General features: G+C 40.6%; 1 protein-coding gene across 4 annotated transcripts in view; it reads right to left on the bottom strand.

The window, feature by feature from the left end:
• The window catches only part of anks1ab (ankyrin repeat and sterile alpha motif domain containing 1Ab), a 40,069-nt gene extending 19,564 nt beyond the window's left edge, over nucleotides 1-20,505 (bottom strand). For 2 of the 4 annotated variants that reach the window (XR_006842939.1, XM_046383016.1), the window contains exons 1-3: nucleotides 19,328-19,858; nucleotides 6,550-6,622; nucleotides 307-422 (exon numbers count right to left, since the gene is read on the bottom strand). Coding sequence is in view for 3 of the 4 variants with exons in the window: in XM_046383016.1 (XP_046238972.1) it covers nucleotides 307-422; nucleotides 6,550-6,622; nucleotides 19,328-19,621 (483 nt within the window). In the remaining variant the exon portion in view is untranslated. Of the gene's footprint in view, nucleotides 1-306; nucleotides 423-6,549; nucleotides 6,623-19,327; nucleotides 19,861-20,302 lie in introns of those variants that run through there. The other 2 variants (XM_046383018.1, XM_046383019.1) reach the window with 2 other exon arrangements.
• Between the last annotated feature and the right edge of the window lie 395 nt (nucleotides 20,506-20,900).

Genomic DNA, 20,900 nt, shown 5'->3' on the forward strand with positions numbered 1-20,900 from the left:
CCCATATTCTTTAAAGAGATTCAATGTCGAGCTATAAATCTCAGCAGGGTCATGCGTTGCACAGAGGTGATGACGAGTTATGTGGGGGAGAGGGTAAAGGCGGGAAGGAAGAAAAAGGGTGCATGGTTGAGTGGGAAAGTAGAAAGAAGAGAGGGAGGGGGTGAGTGAAGCTGCTGAGAGACAAGCAGAGGGCAAGAGAGCAGAATGGTGACACAAAAAGACAAATGCAGCTAGGTTGACACAGGGAGAGGCAGAGTGATGGAAAGTGGAACCGACCCCTGAGATGACGTGCTGCAGGTGACTCACCATGAATCGTAGGTCGTCGAAACCATTGAGCAGGAACTTGCTCTCGTACTGCGGCAGCCCCACGTGCTCCAGCCACTCTCCCACCGGCTGGTCCAGGGCTTTACCACAGGCCCCATCTGCCGAGAGAGGGAAGCGCTTCAGCAGGGAGAAGCCGTTCAGCCGGTAGCAGCGGCACTCAGAGGACGACACATGGCATTGCCACATCATCCTCGGCCAGCAGAGGCAGAGCCGAGTGCAGCAGCACCAGGCAGGGTGGGGGGGAGACAGGGTCCAGGCCGGGGGTGAGGGGCTCCCAAGGTAAAGGCGGGGGCCCAGCTAACTCAAACACAGAAGGAGGATAGGAAGTGCTGCAGGCCCTGCTCAAGCCCTGCAGGGGACTGACTAGGCTAATATACACCCACCGGTGTTAGTGTGACTGACTGGAGATGTCAGGCGAGGGTGGAGGTAGTGCAGGGAAGGATGCCCATCTGAAGCTTGGTATCGTTAGTTATGTTGGACTGAGCCACTATGGCATCTTCCAACAAACATGGTTCACTAAACATTCCTTTAGTGAGCAGATGAGCGAGTGTAAAAACAAGTGCTTAGCTAGTCCAAAAACATAAAAATAGTGACCACTACACTTTAAGAGACTAAATAATTTGCAGGTTGAGGGAAAATGGAATTATTTATCACCAAATCAGACATTTTCATACATCATACATTATTACTCTGTTAAAACTATCCCCTTATTTTGTTTTCTAAAATCAGCAATAACGTCATGGTGTAACACAGAAATATTCTGTTCCCCCAAAATAAATTTGTCAGGGTTTTCACCACATACTTGTAAAGCTCTGGCTGAGTCCCATGGCTTCATTGGTCAACCTCTTTGAGAGCTAGGACACGGCTCATACAATGAAGGTAGCAGCATTCTAAAGTACTGTTGAGGTACTCGTGTTATTTTTAAGGAATACACATTTGCTTAAATAATTTTTCGTCCTTACTCCAGAGCCACAAGGAGTACGGTCAGGTAGACATATTGTAAATCCTACATCAAAAAAAGAAATATTGGCTTAGGATTTCCACAGTGTGCTGATTCCAAACTCCTCAATTCATAATCAAATCCAAGTATAGATTCCTTGATAAAGCTCCAGGTAAGCTGTCTGCCAGTGGAAAAAGGCTCAGTGTCCTTGGTGGTGCCAGTGTTCCCTGTGCTGCCCAGCATTCACACTCTTCAGCAGGCTGCTGGCTGCACGGCTCCACCAGAGAACGTGCTTCTCATCTCTCAGAGCAGTAAATCCAGGTTCTGATCCTACAGACGACAGGTGAGCCTTCTGACTCTGAAGCGAGGATCACTGCAGGATCACGGTGCAGGTTAAGCTAGCTCCTTCCTGAGGCAGACGCCCCCCACTCCAGCCCCAGCCCACCTGGTTCTTCTCCTCGCTGGGTACAGCTAGCAGCCTCTGTGCTCAGGGCAGAGGTTTGCTGCATCCCCTGCCTGTCTGAGACATGCAGGCAGCGCAGATGCAGTCACAGCAGCTGCTCCTGGCTCACACACGCTACCTCTCACTGCTCACAGGGCATAACGTCCTGACGCCAGCTACTTCTACACAGGAGATCACAGGTCTGCCTCAGCCTCAGCCACTTCCAACATCCACGACAGTCAACAGACTCAGTGATCATCCCCCCCTTCTCATCCGAGCAAATCCCTCTTCTTTTTAACTGCCCCCCCTGCTCGCTCTCGTCTCTCTCTGTTTGCTTTCTCTTGCTCTCGATCTCATAGCCCCATTCCCACACTGTGTGATCACACTGCAGGGCTGCCGTATGCTGCCTGATGAAGTGGGGTGCTGCTCCACGTAACCACTTCTCTCTCCCCCTCTCTCTCCCACTACATCAATTCCCCTCCCTCTGCCTCCTTCTCTCTCTCTCTGTCTCTCTCTCTCTCCCTTTCTGGCTTGCACTCTCCTTCACTCTGTCTCGCTCCCTGCCTCTCGTCCTCAAACACACAGAGGAGAACACACACTCTCTTTCTTTTTCTTCATCGTCTGTCTCTCTACCCCTTACTCCTTCTATCTTGCTCTCATTTCTTATACAAATGCACATATGCACTATCTTCTCTGTCTGTCTGTCTCCCGTAGCCCACCTCACCCCCTCTCTCTCCCCCGCTGCACTGATTAGAATTGCACAGAGGCACTCTGATCTTGCCAGTGCAGAAAGGACACCACCATCAGAGGCAAGGAACAAGCACTGAGAGCCCAAAATCACAGTCATTTCTGCAAAGAATGACTAGAATGTTAAAGGATAACCGAGTCGATCCTCTTCTGCAGGAGGAGTGCCATTTTTTTAAGCTAACATGGGATATTGAAACAAAGAGCCTCCCCAAGCTCCTGCTTATTAGCAGATGGCTTTAATTCATTTACATCTTACTTTGATGATAGGACAAGGGGGGGCAGCATTGATTCAAGTCAGCAAAAGTCTAATGCACCAGTACAGGAGTGGGAGAAGAGAAGAGAAGAGAAGAGACACACTTCAGGTCCTGTCTCTTTTCCATCTCACCCAGTCATCCAGCATGACAGAAAAAAGGCAAACTCCATTATGTACTTCCAGATGCTCATGTCACATCATCCATTTTAGTGCACAACAGAGGCTACTTACAGGGAAAAGCCTGGATGAACAAGCAAGATGATTTCAAATTTGGATAAATAAGGGGTAAAAAGACCCACACACAGGGCCATTTAACTTTGAAAGAAACACCACAGTCTACTCGGTGAGTCGTAGACTTTAGCACCTACCTATGCAGGACTGCTCATTGCGTCCATCATTGGTGTTATCTGGATACAGCTGCAGGCTGAACGCAAATATGCAGGCTTTCAAGCTGCTTGCAATCACCTCACACATTCCCAGATGGGTAGTCAGCCAGTCAGTAAGGCAGTCAGGGCAAGGAGAAGCGGTGCCAACAGAGGAAAGCAAAGTGAAGGGCTATTGATTGAACCTCCTCCGTAATTGGCCGCCTGTACCCCTGTTGCTCCGCCGTTAACGATCAGGTAAAAGGCCAAGTCGGGTCTCTGTGACCCGTCATCCACAAGGACCAATGCTCATCATTTGTTATCAGGAAGAGAAGCTCGTGTCAGATTTGCCCTGACCGAGGAGAAAAAATGATGAAGGGGGGGGAAATGAGAGAGAAAGGGAGAGGGAGAGAATGAGCAGGAGACAGATAAGAGACAGAAAAAGACTAATAAAGGAGGAGGCGATGAAACATATGGGCGAGATAAGATGGTAATAGGAAGTAAGAAGGATTGGAGTGGACTAATTATGATTCACTACAAGATCCCACAACTCCTCCTCCTTCTTTACTCACTCCTCATGAGCCACATACCAAAGCCAACTTCTACACCACAATATCCAGACAAAAACCGTTAAAAATACCAGCCACCCCATCCAATTACGTCCATTCATATGGGACAACAACACCTCCCACAGTAGTAGGACCTAATTACAGACTGACAGAGTATCCAGTGCTCCTCTGTGGGGGGGAGAACTGGGTCACTGTCTTATCCCCTGTTAAACGGGACAAGCTGTCAAATGTATCCACGTATGTTTCTCTATTGTTTGCTAGGTCTAGACTTGGCTCAGAGAAGCACAAGAAAGACCTTTTTACAGCAGGGGAGTTAGAGGTTGTGCCTAGATAAAGCCAGGCCTCTTTATCAGAGCAGGAGAAAAGCACTAGCTCCTTGTCAACACACCCAAGCAGTGGAGAAAATGAGCCGAAAAGCTGAATTAATTCAGGGAAACTGAAGGCGGACTCTTTTCCTTTGAACGTCAGAGTGTGCCTGTACACGAACCAAGCCTCCTGTGTGCCGTTAGCTGAGCTCCCTCTCTCTCTCTCTCTCTCTCTCTCTCCACTCCCTCGCTCTTTTTAAGCTCATTTACTGAGCGTTCTCTTAGCTCACAATTGAGGCACTAGTGATGGGCACACAACACAAACAACCTCATCCTCGAGCGTGCAGACTGACATGAAATCGCAGGGTTGCTTTTTCTAGCCGTAAAAATGTGATGTTAAGGAATGTGCTTCCTGAAGATGAATCGGCCATCACTGGCTCCTGATATGAGAGGAACGGTACACAGGCAAAAGGTGGATGGACTGAAAATACACAAAAATATGGATAGCGGATAAGATTTTCCCAGTTGTCACAATAAAAAGATAAAGGTGGCATGAAGAGTGACAATTGAGGTTTCCATCTTTGTGCAATCCCCTTATCTCCTTTTCTTCTCCACTCCTCTCCTCTCCTCTTCTCTCTCCCTCCCTCTCCTGGTGAGGGGTCTGAAGGGTACCTGTTTGTTTCCTTTCATAACACTGAATAAAAAGAAATATGACCTCTTTATGAAATGGCACATACAAAACAGCAACAAAACCGATCTCCAGAACTATTTGTGCACAAGCTCAAATCGGAGCAGCAACTGCATGACTCAGCTGAATACGGGACACTTTCAGTGTAGCTGTTCTTCAAATGAGGCCTATAAATAGCACACACCTATATGGGTGGAAGAAAATAAACAAACAAACAACATATTTTCTCTTATGTAATGTGGAATAACCTCGGGTCTTAATTGTTAGGATAGCAATTAATCCAAGAATGCTTGAGTGTGTGAGAAATTTCAATTAAAATCACAAATTCACGCTACGTTGGAAACCAGCTTTGCTTTAGGACTGCTGTGCTAATATGCATCTCCTTTTAGCCTGAAGTACTGTGTGGTAGTATAGAGATTTCTATATGTATGTTTATCATGGGAATGATGATCAGTGTTGTTACTAAATATTTTTCCTCATATTTGTTCTTTTATTGTTGTCTTATCATCAGTTTAGTTTTTTACATCCCCTCTCTTTAGAAATGTATTTCAATATTCTTTTCTGTTTTTTATTATGTAATGCTGTCTGAGCTGCATTTTGTTTCTGCAAGGTCTTACATATTGAAGTTCACTTTTGCTTTATTGTATTCATATCATTAAATTTTCATTTACTTTCACAATGTAGGTTTTAGTTATCCATTAAATCCATTTTCTATGAAATGCACATACCTCATCTACAGTTTCCTTTCAAGACTAAAAGTAAAATTTAACAAGGAAAGTCAAGAGGTTTGATCAAACGAAAATTAAAATTTTGCATCATCAGCATTTAGTTTAATTGGTTACATTAGTCAAACCTTTACTTTTTTTTATTGTGAATATTTCTATTTTAACTGCAAAAATATAATATACACACTAAGTCGTTGTGATTAGCTCTTAGGAACAATTAATATTAGACGGAATATTGCATGTTTTACTTGAAGATACACAGACACATGGAGGGTTAAATGCTAATGCAGCAATTCCATTGACATTTTACTTTTATTTTTCTAGGCCTTTACTTTATATCCTTTGATCATAACCACATATTTAACTGTTTCTGTTCTTCATTTAGAGTGGGTGTTACACCTTGCTGTGGTCAGCAGATTGTTAATCCATGAAACATCTTTGTGGCATAACTAATGAAAAGTTTATCTTAATAAATCTGCTGAGCCTTCTAAAAGGCAGTCCTTTGCAGACCCACAGAAGCTGTTACGCAATACCTTATGATGAAATCACCTTATGGCACGCTATCTAATGGTGGTAGGTTTACACTGTATCAACTCGGGAGTGTTATTTAAACAAACTGAGCTGATGCCAGCTGGCTTCTCTGCCTGCAGGACACTTGACAAAGCGTACTATCAATTCATGTCCTATTGGGGGATACAATAACTCCATAAAAAAAAAAATATGACAGTGAGGGGAATTTAGAATTCAATTTCCCATAAAGTGGAAGCCTTGTGTGTAACATCTAACAATAATGTACCAAACAAATGTCAACTTCAATATCTGTGACTTGGAAAACAAAATTCCATCCTCTTTGAAGGTGTATTCGAATGCTGAATAGCAGCTCTTAGAAAAGCTGCCCAAGATGTTGACAGTTACAGGGTGTTAAGATTTTTGTTGCTGCTAACATTACATTTAATTCTCATCCAGTAGCCTCTATGGCACTATCATCAATGCAGCACCAAGGGCAATTAAGAGCTTTATAAATGGTTAATGAATAAGACTCACTTAATACCCCGGACTCAGTTGTCAATTTGCATTATCCAACCAATAAATGCAATAACAGCAACCAGTCATCACCAGAAAAAATACTAATTACATTTTGCATGACTTAAAAAATCTGTCATTGTGGAAACATGATAGGTGATGAGGCATTACCTGAGCTTCGTGTGGGCTGTCTCTTTTTGGATGTTTCAATGCCTGCTCCAATCAAGTTCATGATCTTCTCAATCTGTTGCAGAGAACAAGCATGAAACAAGCAAGGAAACAATCAATTATTTTTCTATCTATCAACCTTTTCTATCAATTCATGCATTGAACTTCTGCCTCATTTCTGCCCCTAACACCCCGCTATCTCGCCATAGCCAAACCAACTACACTACAAGCACACTGAAGGAGTGCCACTGAGTGAGAAGCTAGGACTGCTGCTGCTGCTGCTGCTGCTGGGAGCGTTGGGAAGGAGGTGAGCTGCTTTGCAATGATGGATAACAAGCAACAGTCCGACATAGACAGCAATCCAATGACTAACCTCTCAGTGAAAACACAGCTGGGTGATAAGGTGAATTGCAGTCTAGAACCTTTTGAAAAATTACTGAGGCATGTAGCGCTCTTTTAAATCCAAAGGGTACAAACTCACCCTCCAGAGATTCATATCTGTTGCTGATTATTTCTTAGTGAGTATTTGATTGCCCTCTCAGACCTGTAAGCTTCGCAGCGCAAGGCAACAGCTCATTGCAGGGTTAAGTGAGCACAATGCTGCATGCAGTAGATTACAGAGCAACTCAGAGGAATATTGTTTAGGGGTTTAGAGCCAAAGCCTGTTTATTTTAGTAGTCTCTGACTTTGCAGGAGAGACAAAATACATTTCCAGGTTGTTTGCTTTTGTGTATTTTGCTTGATAACTGAACAGTAACTTCCAACAAAGTGCATTGGTGCTTGATGCAGTGCTGTTCAAAATACAAGTAGGACAAGAAATGAACATTGTTATTTTTTTTATCCAGAACCACAGTTTATTCAAGGAGTAGTTAAGCATTTTGGGCTATCTTGCAAAGTTGGATGAGAAAATCAGTACCCTTCTCATATCTGTCCATTAAACTGAAGAAACAGCCAGCAGCTCATTGGCTTAGATTAGTACAGACTGGAAACAGTGGGAAACAGTGGCTCTGTTCATCCATCCATCCATTTTCTATATGCTTTATCCGTCAGGGCTAGAGGTGGGGTTCACCCTGGACTGGTCGCCAGTCAATCGCAGGGCTAACACACAAAGACAGACAACCACACACTCACACCAAGGGACAATATCGAGTAGCCAAGTAACCTAATGTGCATGTTTTTGGGATTGTAGGAGGAAGCCGGAGTACCCGGAGAAAACCCACGCAGGCACAGGGAGAACATGCAAACTCCACACAGAAGGGCCCAGACTGGGATTGGAACCTGGAATCTTCTTGTTCTCTGTTCAAAGTAGCAAAATTTAACCACCTTCAACTTTAAAGCACACCAAATGGAACAGTTTATATTAGCGCTGAACCTATCGATTATTTTCAGTATCGATTAATCCTCTGATTATTATTACAATTATTCAATTCACTTTTTAGTCTATGAAATGTCAAAAAGAAAGAAAAAAGTTATGTCTTCAAATTGCTCCCTTTGTCCAACCAACAGTCCAAAACACAAGGACTTCTTATTTACTGTCATAAAGACAAGCCTTTATATACACCAATCAGCCATAACATTATTACTACTGACAGGTGAAGTGAACAACAACAATTTTCTTATTATAACGACACCTTGAATTGGGTGGGATATATTAGGCAGCAAGTGAACACTTTGTTCTTGAAGTTGATGTGCTGGAAGGAAAAAAATGGCCAAGTGTGAGGATTTGAGTGGCTGTGATGAGAGCCAAATTGTGATGGCTAGATGATTAGCCCGATACCATAGGTCAGACTGCTGAAAAAGTTAATGCTGGTTCTGACAAAGAGGTGTCAGAACACACAGTGCAATGCATATGGGCGGCATAGCTGCACAGTGCCCATGCTGACCCGTGTCCACTGCTGAAAGCGCCTACAACAGGCACCTGAGCATCAGAAGTGGACTACAGAGCAATGGAAGGCCTGGTGTGTCTCTTACTTGTGGAAGACATGGCACCAGGATCCACAGTGGGAAGAAGGCAAGCCGGTGGAGGCAGTGTGATGCTTTGTGCAATGTTCTGCTGGGAAACCTCAGGTCCTGCCATTCATGTGGACGTTACTTTGACACACTGTTGCTGACCAAGTAGACCCCTTCATGGAAACAGTATTCCTTGATGGCAGTGGCTTCTTTCAGCAGGATAAGGAGCCCTGCTACACTGCAAAAATGGTTCAAAAATGGTCTGAGGAACACATGTTCAACGTGTTGACTTGGTTTCCAAATTCTCAAGATCTCAATCCAATCAAGTATCTGTATCTACTATCCGATACATCGAGGCCCCAACTCGCAATTTACATGACTTCGTGCCAGATACCACAGCATACCTTCAGAGATCTGGTGGAGTCCATGCCTCGACAGGTCAGGGCTGTTTTGGTGGGAAAAGGGGGATTCACTCAAAATTAGGCAAGTTGTTATAATGTTATGACTAATCTATCTATGTATCTGTTCAATCCAGACAAAAAAGGATGTAAGGATGTAAAAACATAATTTTGTGATTTTACTTGAGTGTTAGGCTTACTGCCTGTCAGCCTCGCCTTGACGACAGAAGGTCAGCCAACAAAGTCTGTACACAATTCCCATGTAAAAACCCAGTATGTCATTTTACACATTCGCACTGTTTTGTTTTTTATCCCAATCTGCCCCATCTCTATGTCCTCTTATTAAGAATTCACAGAAATACCGAACCTCATTATAAACACTACTAAACAGACTATACATATACATAATAGCGTTCAGTATTCTTTAGCAATTGTAGAAAAGAGTACATCTCCAAGTACATGTTTTGACAGTTTTAAACAAACCAATTAGCAATTTGGGGTCACCTAAAATTCAGCATGCAAACTACTGCAAATCAGGCTGGGAACTAAATTTAGAATCGCCAGAGTAGTCTATTCACAATCAGCAATGAAGATTTTTGCAAGCCTGGAAAGCTGATTCGGCTTTCACTTGTGACACCAGAGACACAGCCAGGCTTATTTGATGTAATATTTAGTGTTTGAAAAAGCCCTATGCACTTCGCTAGTGGCATCAACACTGTGGAAAAGCCTTGATTCATTTGGAAGTCAGGCACGTGGGACACACTGCATATGCCTCCAGCAATTCAGACCTCACATTACTCTTTGAATTAACCCAGTTACATTCTATATCACACACACACACACACACACATACACACACATGATTGCATCACATCTACTGTAATCTTAAGTGCACCTTTAAAACCTGTCACCAAAATGCTTCTTAGACACCCTAGACCAGGGGTGTCAAACTCAGTCGCACGGGGGGCCAAAACTCAAAGCACACTTTAGATAGCGGGCAGATCTAAAGTGAACACTTTGAACACATTTTTAAACATACAGAATAAAAACAGACAGGAATATCATTCCAAAATAACTAAAATAAATTAATATATATATACACACACATTTATATATGCATATATAATAAAATCTCCTGTCAAAACAAGTTAGAAATACGAACTGCTGCAAAAAACCTTGAAACAAGGGCTTTTCTCACAAGAACGTTTGTAATAAACTGAAAAGACTTGCAAGACATTATTGCTTGAGTAAATGGCATGATCTCAGAGGACTTCTTATGGCTCAATTAAAGTAGTTGGAATATAGTATATATATTGCTAGTGAACTACAATATTTATTATCACCATCAGGCATAGTTTTATTAACTTTCTTTGTAAAGTGCAGGCCTGGTGTTTGTCGCCATATGAGCAAGTAGCAGATCAGGAGATTTTCCTGTGCCTGACGTATCAATGACATGTTACGGATAAACAGAAATAAGCAGAGGAAGATAGCCAGCCATTCATTTTGTTTTCAGAAAAACACCACCAACACCAGTGTGAAAATGCCGTGAACACACCAACATGTGTCGGCGTCTCCTCGTTAGCTCACAAATCCGAGGTCCTTGGGTTTGCGTGCACGTGGGAAATGAGAAAAAAACACTCACCGATCGTTTGTTTGACCGAAGCGATCACGTGAACGATTGTGGCAGTTAACGACACAGCACGTTCGCACCATGTTTTAACTTGTTGAAACAAAACAACAGAACATAAGAACAGCATCTTGCATGCACCCGGCGTAAACAAACCTTTCGGTTGCCCGAAAAGCCCACTATGCATTGCGGCTTCCCCACCCACACATCACCCTTTCGAGCCCGGGGCGGCACAGATGAGCGTGTCGTGACCGCTTTCCGACAGGAGGGAGCAGTGCGCTAATTGCGCAAGTAGAGACGTTGTTGTTGTGCTGAAAATAATCATAAAAGAGCAAGCTAGGCCAACAAAATCAACAGCCTCGGTTATATACGGCAAATTATATATATGACTTATATAGAGAGAGAGTCATTCACATTAACATTCACACCTACAAGCAAAAATAGGGTTGATTAACCTACCACATGCGAGCGCAGGAGATGGTTAGTATGACTGGAAAAGGGGAAACAGCTAGTTTCGTTTTGCCAAAGGTAAATAAATATCTAAATAAATACACAAGGTGCTGGTAGGCACCCTTCCCTGTTTCAGCTCTTAGGCTCACTGGATACTAGCTTCATATTTCCAATTCAATTTCAATTCATTCCATATTTATGCAATGTTTCCATTTGGCTTCACCTGATATTCTTACCCAGTCAATCACCACTCCACGTACCTAAACCTAACCAACCAAACCAGGGAAGGCAAATACTAGCCAATCAGAGGCAGAGTAGGGCCATTTCTTCGCCACAATAGGAAAAGAAAAATGTACAGATATACATATATGAGTGGTATCAATCCTCTTCTCTCTCAAAAAGAAAGCTGAGAAACACACTGAAAGTGTGTTTTTCTTATTTTGTCCACCCCATTTATATCAGTGAAGATGGGAGAAGCAATACAAACACCTCTGTGTACAATACAGTACAGGTTCAACAGAACCACGGAGTACATCATCCTAAATGGGTGTGTGAGTGAATATGGCACTGAGTTAAATATCAAGGTCTTCTTATTGGATGTGTATTGTAAAGTGAAAGGTAAAGTTCCTCTCACCTGTAAGTCAACTCTCAACAAGAATAAATTTGACACAAAGAGCGCTTTCCAATGAGTTTCTGGGAGCAGGGTGGAATTATCAGAAGATTTACTCACACAGAAATGTAATTGATGGCATAGTGATGAAGCACATGGAGCTCTGGAGTGGACTGTATCATTAAATCAGTGGTGCAACTCTTGAATGATAGCACTACACCCTGAATTAACTGGCATTCCTGCACACACTGCAAAAATGATCCCTTTTTGTGCCACCTTTTCATTTTCAGGCTTTCCAGTGAAATATTTCTGACAGTAAAGTGAAATCACTTTGCTTTTTTTCTGATATAAGTCAGGTGGGTGACAGACTTCTTGTGATCAATTCACGTCCTTAGATTTTTACTTATTCTGCTTTGCCTGTACATATTATGACAGGTGAAAATACAAAAGCAATGGGTGAAATTATTTGACAAATTTGAACAATTAAGATTTTGCATCTAAAAAATTAACCAAAATGGAACTTTAAGATAAGGTCTAAGATTTGACCTCCAAGCTGGAAAACCTAAAAACTCCATGGACTGCAAAGTCAGGCCCAACTTAAGTTGCTACTGCTCTTGGGTTTGTGATTTTCCCTGGACCCAAAAGGACACAAAATAAAGATTAGATGGGAAATATAGGCCGCATCTCCTTCAGGGATAAAAAGCTTAAGAAAAAGGTGGTGGCACATGTTAGTGAATGTTTCTCTTAGATTTGACAATTCCATCCCAGGTATTGGTTAGATATTCATGAGTGCTTTTAGGAAAGCCTACTTCATATAATCTATATATTTAGTCTATAATAAACTGGCTTGGTGTATATGTCAAGAAGAATGAGAAGAATGTGTACTGCTGTAAAAGATAAAGTATGCCTGTGGTAATTCAGATACTGCGTGGTTATTATAAAATTTCCTCCACTAGAGAGTACTGACAAGTTTATTATTCAACTGCAATATGTCCCACTTAGTGTGCATGCTGATCCTTAAAAAATATTTATTCATGTTATGTGTTTATGTTAAAAAAAAAAAGGCTAATATCATGGCAGAATCACAGTTCTATAATAAAGTATAACAAAGTTTACACATTACAATAATCTTGACATGGCACTTTTTCCAGTTAGAACACATGAAATGACTACTTTTGCTCTTCATTTTGTACTTCCTGTATCAGTCACGAGCTCTCGACTGCTGTCAGATGTGGAAGACTACTGATTAAACTTCACAAGGAGGAAGATGTTTACTTTCTGTTCCTGAAGCCACCATGTTTTCAAGCTGTGAGCTTCTTTTTGATTTCATTTATGGACTGCATTATGATAGTGATCAAAAAAAAAAATCAAGCAAATTTAATATAAAGTATACTTTTTTTGAATATACTAAATTGTGTTACTCTTGCAGCATGAAAAAGGTTTAAAGTCTGTTAAGTAAAGTATAGAAATGGTGTCCAGATGTCACTGGAGAGAAATCAGAATTTCAGCTGACTTCACCAAAAGCCTCTTTTGCATCATTGTAAGAGAACTGCTCTGATACTCTAAATTTATGTTGCATGCCTTTTTAATTCACCTTATGATCTCTTGTTCATGCAGTCGCATCACTTCTTTTAATCTTCCTTGTGCAGTCAACTACAGTCTCACTAATAAGATAGAGATAAGATGAAATAATCTCAAACATTGTGCTTTAGAGCTACAGAGTAGGCCTACACTATTGTCCACTGAGCCAGTGCCTCCTGCACATGAGTGATGGCAGTGAGCCCAAAACAGAACAGATAATGGGAATGATGGCTGGATATAATAAACTAACAAAAAGGCTTCCTGCCTCACTGGCGCTGATCTGGAAACAGGATTACTGCCTCAGTATCACTGTCAATAAAGACAGATGGCCCAGAAGCTCCAAAGTATACAAGACTCAGATCACATAATTCAATCCAGCACTGCTTATGATTTGAATTGATTTTTATTTATTTGACAGCTTTAAAACCACACAGCATAAACAGACCTACTAAGGATGATACCAAATACTAAAGATTTATAGTATAAGTCATGATGGCCTTCATAGTGTAGTGTAAATGTGGCGAGGCATGGTGACTCAAGTGCATAGCTTTGTCTCTTAACTGTATTAATCTTTTAGAGCATAAAAAATATATTTTTTTTTGCCTAGTAAGAATCTCATTGATTCAACTTTATAGTTACGTTATAGTTATATTACCCACTGACTTATTAAGCAAGGTTCTGGCAGTATACCTTAACTATACTTGTGTACATTTTACCACATGCCTACACAAGCTTGTCAGGTAGTGCTGGAATTGGGACTTAATGTCAGGTAATGTCAGATTATCATAAATTAAATTCTTTGGTGTGTATTTTTCCACCTGTACAAAATAAGACTTGTCTGTATATGTGACTAATGGATGAGAGGGCTGAAACTAACAAATATTTTATTATTGATTATTCTGGCAATTATTTTTTCAAATTGATCATTTCACCTATACGATGCTGCCTCAGTTATATTTTTGGGTTGTCACACATGTATACATCTGCAACACAACACAGCTTAATTATCATTATGAAAAGCTTGGTTATAGTTAAATAATTAATGCCTACTTCTATGAAAAAACCCATAAACCCAAGACACCAGTGTTAAAGTAAAATTCTTTATATAGCCATCTACTGCCCTGCTGTTTGTTTTTTGTTTTTTATTCTATGATGCGGAAAAGAAAAATATTCATATTTCATCGTGAAACACTGTTTCACAAATTTGTTCCGTATGAATGCTACTGGTTGGCAATATGTTTCCCTCAAAATGTGATTTCCATTGGCTGGTTCCACTGAACCTGCTAAGTTCATTACTTTATGCAATGTCAGCTGCATGTCAATGAAAAGCATAATTTAGTAAGTCTGACAACAGGAAAATCAGATTTCAGTTTCAACCCAAAGAAAGACAAAGTTAAGTTTATGATTTTATATAAAAAATTTAACATAATACAATCATTCAAACTATAAATTTAAACCCTCATATTTCTATTATTAAACTGACTTCAAATTTTGAAAAACATTTTCAAATCACACAATAGTTTTTGAACAGTTCCAGCCCTTCCATGTATAGAATAACGGTGTTAAACAGCAGGTTAGATGAAATGTAGTGACTCGTGTGGTCTCACGTGGTGAGAGGTTTTACGGGCAATGTGGCAGGTGATACAGGACTGCGTCTCCTCCTGCCCCTACCGTCACCACTGTTCTCATATTCATGTACCACATCTGTCTAACCAGATCTTGGGATGAGTTCACTCTGCCGTGGCTTTCTATATGAATTATGAACCAGCTTACACACGCTTTGAGAACATTTCCTCTTTATCAGCTGGATTTGCCAACTTGAAAACATTTTTCTAAATTCATTCTGTTTCATTTTCACTAAGGCCCATTCAAATTCATACTGAAAACTAATTTTAAATTAGGGAAAAAAAATCACGGTAAGAGCTATGGCAGGTCTGATTTCGTAGTATTACTTTCAAAATTATTATATTAGAGCTGGACAAATCGTAATGGTGTTAATATATATGAGTATTTTCATTAGAGATCCCAATTTACATGTGTTATATAAAATCACAGACATTAGTCTGCAGCAGCAATAACATATATACACACACACACGCATACAGTATATGGACTTTAAAAGCTTGCATGTGTAATGATGTGAGAAATACCACTGGGAAATTTAGAGTATGCACACGAATGAAGCCACCCAAGCATCTGTAACATGTTGTGTTAACCTTTGCCTTTTGAGTATTGAACACACATGGTGAAGATGTCAATCACCTTAATCATATATGTCATTTCTATTATTAGTGCAGTGTGTAATGGTCATTTAAATACAAAATTCTTATATAATGTGGTTATCTGTGGTAGTGGTCTTAAAGAAAAATAAAAAACACATGAACAAAAAAGTAGTGAAAGAATGTGGCTTGGATCCATGGATGCGTTCTGATTTTTCATGGTCGTGTTTCTTATCTCTGGAGACAACTGGCCGAATATCGACAGGAGGATATTAAATTGTTCCATGGCAGCTAAAATACAGTTTACAGTTTACCAAGAAAAACATCTGCTAAATGACTGGTATTGACAAAAGCCATCTGAAGATGAAATTAGGATTGCTCACATCATCTTATACTGTATGCTAAGGCAGCTAACGACTTATGGTGGAGTATACATGATAAATGTTAACAAGATGGAAGCTGATTAATGAGCTATGTGCACTTTTACTCTTACTCCTTAAAACTGACTGATTATTAACTTTCCATTGTATAAACTGTGCCAGATATATGGCGTTTTTATTTATTTATTTATTTTTTTTCTGGACATGCCAATATTGCACTATTATTTCGTTTAATTGAGCGACATCTTTTAAATTCAAATTCAAAATAGTGGCTTACTCAAGCTAGTCATAAACTGGATAACTTTTAGCTAGCTCATAAAGAGCTCATAATTATTACTAATGAGCTATTCTGGTTTATTTCTAATTTTTGTTTTCTCTTAAAATGTGACTTGATCAGTGTATATTTTAAATATCTAAATATACATCTGGATATTTTCTGAAAATTAGGTTTAAAAAAAGATCTAAAGTCTAATGCAAACAATGACGACACATTTTAAGGGAATTTTAACCAGAATCAGAATACTTTAACAAGCGAGTCATCAAATTTTTTGGGTGGGTATTAACTCTGCTAATTATGTTCTCTACCCCAAGTCTGACGACTATTTCATATTACCACACTGGTATTTGACAAACTATTTTGACCTGCTTTCCACATAAAAGGTTGATGGTTACAGATTACAAGTACACAAGTTTTGACTGTAGTTTAGCAAGCTCACTAAGGCAACTAAGCTTAGGCAGCTAAATACAATTGAAGTTTCAATAATCTTTCACTGACCTAAAAAAATCGGCTGTAATGTCAAGCATTTATTGATATACTTTCGATTTGTTCTCAAATGCCAATGGTGACATCACAAAAGAGAGCAGAAGACTTAATAGGAGTTGAAATTTCAATTTTTAGTAACATATATTCACTCCTCCTAACACCATGCAGCCCTGACTATTTTCACCCTATATTAAGATGTTAAAAAGCAAAACAAAACAAGACCAAAAAACAAACAAAAAAAAAACAAAAAGAAAAAAACAGAAAATAAATTCACCACAATAGGACCTGCCAGACACAATAAAATTCCAAATCTATATGTACTACTGAAAATGTCAGTGGGTTTTAAAGGTTATACTTTATCTCATAACTTTCTTCTTATGTTAACAACATCCAAATGCAAGCATTTATATTCAGTACTGTTGCTTTCTGTGCATGCATATATTGAGACAGTGTTTTTGTATCTGACCTGATGCACAAATTCCCTCTGAGCCTCGTGTGTCACTTTTATGTTTGGTGGTGCTTGACTGATTCACGAGATCTATTAACATGGTAGACTCAGTATTTGCCTTCGCCACACACACACACACCCATATTACCAACCCAAATAAATCCCTTGAAATCTGAAAGAGAAACAGACAGTTGGGAGCAACAGCAAAACAGGATGCCCTTGAGAACAGGACACCCCACCCAACATGGCCTGAATAAACATTTCTGTCAGAGAGCAGAGGGGTGGAGCAGACAGCAGGCACTGGACAGGAAGAGACGAAGAGGAGAGGGGTACACAAAACCAAGTAAAAGTTGAAGATGTCTGAGAACTTTAAAGTGGTGACCAACTGCCCTTGTGGGAAGGATGAAATAGGTACATCACTACTTTCTGTAAAAGCCAGATCTTGTTTATTGGACCATAACCTGGACAGAGCTGTCATCAAGACCACTTGAGTCACATACAAACCTGAGTCTAAGAAGGTCAGTTTAAGTCCAAATGGGGTCATGATTAAAAGTGAGACCAAAGAAGTAAAACAGCACCAATTCAAACTTATATTGTCTATGGTGAGATTGAGTCTTTTCTGTGGCAGAGACAACAAACAACATAAAAAGGGGAATGGAAAAAATATCTATGTATCATTACATGTTTTCAATATGTGTTGGTATTATTATATTTTTAATCATGTAACTGCTACAAAAAAGGGTTTTTTTTCTGCTTTTGTATTTTTAACGGAGCATATTTTGCATGATGCAACGTTAGAGAATGGTTAGGACGACAGTGCATAATGCCTTACTGCAGTGCATCACACACTGCCAGCTAACACTCATTTCGATGAAACTGTATTGTATTCTGTGGATAAAATGTTTCCCAAAACATACCTGTAACTGCTGTAACTGATATTAAAGTGTTAGCAGCATATTGTCTCACGTTCAAGTTGCATTAGCTTGCCACTGTAAGTTATTGGTCTGAGTTGTGTCCAATACTTGCATGTATACTTCAAGACATGAATTTTCAATAACATAGTTAGGATGCTGCAGAGTTTTAACTTTTTTAAATTAACATAAGTACACAAAGGTTACTCACAAAGAAGTTGACAAGTCTGAATCAAAACACCCAGAAGGCACAGGCAAGAGTGAGATTAAAGGAATGTTGCATCAACAAAAGTACTACAGTCTCAGCAAGTCCCAGGAAATGGAAATAATAAATTCTTCAATTCATGATTTCAGAATATTACCTTGAATTTCATGACCATTCTGCTAGGAAATTAAGCTGTTCTCTTAATTCACTTTCTCAAGAAAAACTAAACTTTTTGTCAGTTTGCTCAGATATTAATTGATAAGGTCAGAACCTAGGCTGGCTTGTGTGTTTCACAGGAGAAAATGCAACAGGCTTTTCACTGCTAGCCAAGATATCAGCTGGTTATGATATTGCACCATACCAAAACTTCACTTAACAATCTTATAATTTTTTTGTTATCCTGTAATAAGCATTAAGCACCCAGCAAGAATTGTTAAAATTGTTCAAGCCTTTTGTGCACATTTAAACAAAAGTCAATTTTTTTATCTAAGCTGTACTCTATAATAATGTAATATATTATCAATTATCAGCAATTTTCCCCACAGGTTTCAGCTACTTAGGTGCATTGGTTTTTGGTTATTGTTATCAGGGCCTTTGCAGTGCTTTAGGCTGTGCTGCACTGACACTTTTAAGTGCTCAGAAATCACAAGTTAAGGCTTTTGGGGATAATGGTGGGGGGAGGGGGTTGCTCTCTGGGGGCTGAAACTAGATGGCGCAAGATGGAGCAAAGGAGCCAGAGGAGTGCAGGAGGAGACAGTGGAAGCGTGGGTTGGCCCCTGAGACATGTACTGAGTGGATGTGGAATGACAGCACAAGCCCAATTAGTCTTGGATGCCAGGGCTGCTACAGGGAGGGTCGGTGCAAGTGATCAAGCCATTCATGCATTCAAGCACTCACCCACAGACATTCTAAGCCAACAGCCTGGGTAAAGTTACTACAGTCTATCACTGCTTCTGCTGGACTCCTTATCGCTCTCATACTGCTGCCTCTGCTCTCCCACTTCCTTCCTTCCTTTCTTTCTCGTGAAATGTCCTGCTTGGCCCAATCCCATTCCTGTCTTTTTTTCTCAGTAAGATTCAGTTGCATCTCTCTTTCTGGCCTCTCTTTTTCTTACACATTCATTCTTGCTAACACACTCTCTCTTAAGGACATTAACACACTCTACTTGATAGCCTGTGCCACTCCCTCTCTCCTCTTCACCCTCCCACATGTTTCCCATCCTTAGAGCTCAAATATTACCTCATCCCACTCTGAGGCAAAGGAAGGCATGCGCTCCATGGATGGCTGCCCAGAGCTGCAGTTAGACACAGATCCACTGCGGACAGCCAGAACTCCATCATCCTCCCCAAGTGGCGACGCCAGCAAGTCAGAGTCCGACTTGGACAAGCTTCGAATCAGCCCCAAATCCGCAGGTCTAACTTTGACTGCTGCCATCGGTGCAGAATCAGCTGAACCTTCACTTGAGTCCTTAATGTCTACATTTGGATTGCAGACCACCTTGGCGGGGTCGTCATCATGAGTGCACTCTGCCATTGTTTTGGAAGTGCAGCTTGGGGTCCTTAGTTTCTGGTCAAGATTCTGACTTGTTCAGCCAGTCCAGAGAGTAATCCTGGACCTTTGTGGAGCTTTTCAAATTCAAGTGCTGAAAGACACAGGTAAAAGAAATATAAGTAGGGTGGAGTTGAGAAATCTTCCTGTGCTCCAACTGACTCCAACTCATAAAAAATGTTTGGAGGAAGAGGGAGCATATAAGTGAGAGACTTGTTGTGCACAGAGACAGTCATCAAGGTCCACCCCCTAGTTGTATCCTGTTGCCCTCCCTTTAGTGACTGGCTGCCTCAAAGAAACCCCCTCCTTTATCCTCCCAACTGGGTATTATTCTGATAATCCTACACTTTCTCCTGTCCACACGGACTGTCTTCCTTTTCTGTCTAATGTGGTCACACAGTTCTTGACAGAGAACATTCCGAGTAGAATGTGGAATAGGAAACCAACTTTGGATTAACAAAAGAGAATACTTGTGTTTTCATTTGCATCTACACGTGATACACACAAGTGCACATGCTCACTCAGACCTCAGACACACATTGGTTCAAATTAGCATAGTACATTAAGATAAAGCCTGATTTCTGATGGTTAAAAACTTATACTCAGGTTTAAACTCATCACTATCAGGTGAGATAAAAAAAAAACTCCTCATTTGCATCCACTTACCTCCTAACTCGTATCCTTGCTGCTTTGTGTTTTTGTATCTGTCCTGTTCTGACGTGGTTTCCAGAGTCTTAAGGAGGACCAACTCTGTCCCGTACTGAGGATCAGAGGACGGGAGGATCCCAAAGCCTGGCCTTATTCAGACTGACAGCTGGGGTAATCAGGTTACTGACGCACTGGGTGGCTGCTCCCTTTTAAAGGAGGGAGAGACAGGATTTCTTCTTTTCTGTGTGTGTGTGTGTGTGTGTGTGTGTGTGTGTGTGTGTGTGCGTGCAGGAGACTGAGGTTACTGAGTTGAGTTTAGTTGTAGTTTTGCAGGGTAACCATGGCGTATCTATCTATCTATCTGTAAGAGTGTTTATGACCTAAGTGTTGCATAAAATCAAGGATGTTCCTCTGGCTGCTTCACCTATTTTTTCATCAGTAAATAATGTCTGACCAGGAGCTTCACCTCTAATAGATTTTCCTGCACATATTTTACAGTTACAAATCCAATCCAGGCCAAAAAGGTAACACATCACACCGAAGAAACACTGACTTTGATGCCAAAGTCATTACATTACATTGATTTTCTCTTCTTTTCTGTGATATATTTGTAGGA

Source organism: Scatophagus argus, chromosome 3, assembly GCF_020382885.2.
Source record: "Scatophagus argus isolate fScaArg1 chromosome 3, fScaArg1.pri, whole genome shotgun sequence".
NCBI classification, from domain to species: Eukaryota; Metazoa; Chordata; class Actinopteri; family Scatophagidae; genus Scatophagus; species Scatophagus argus.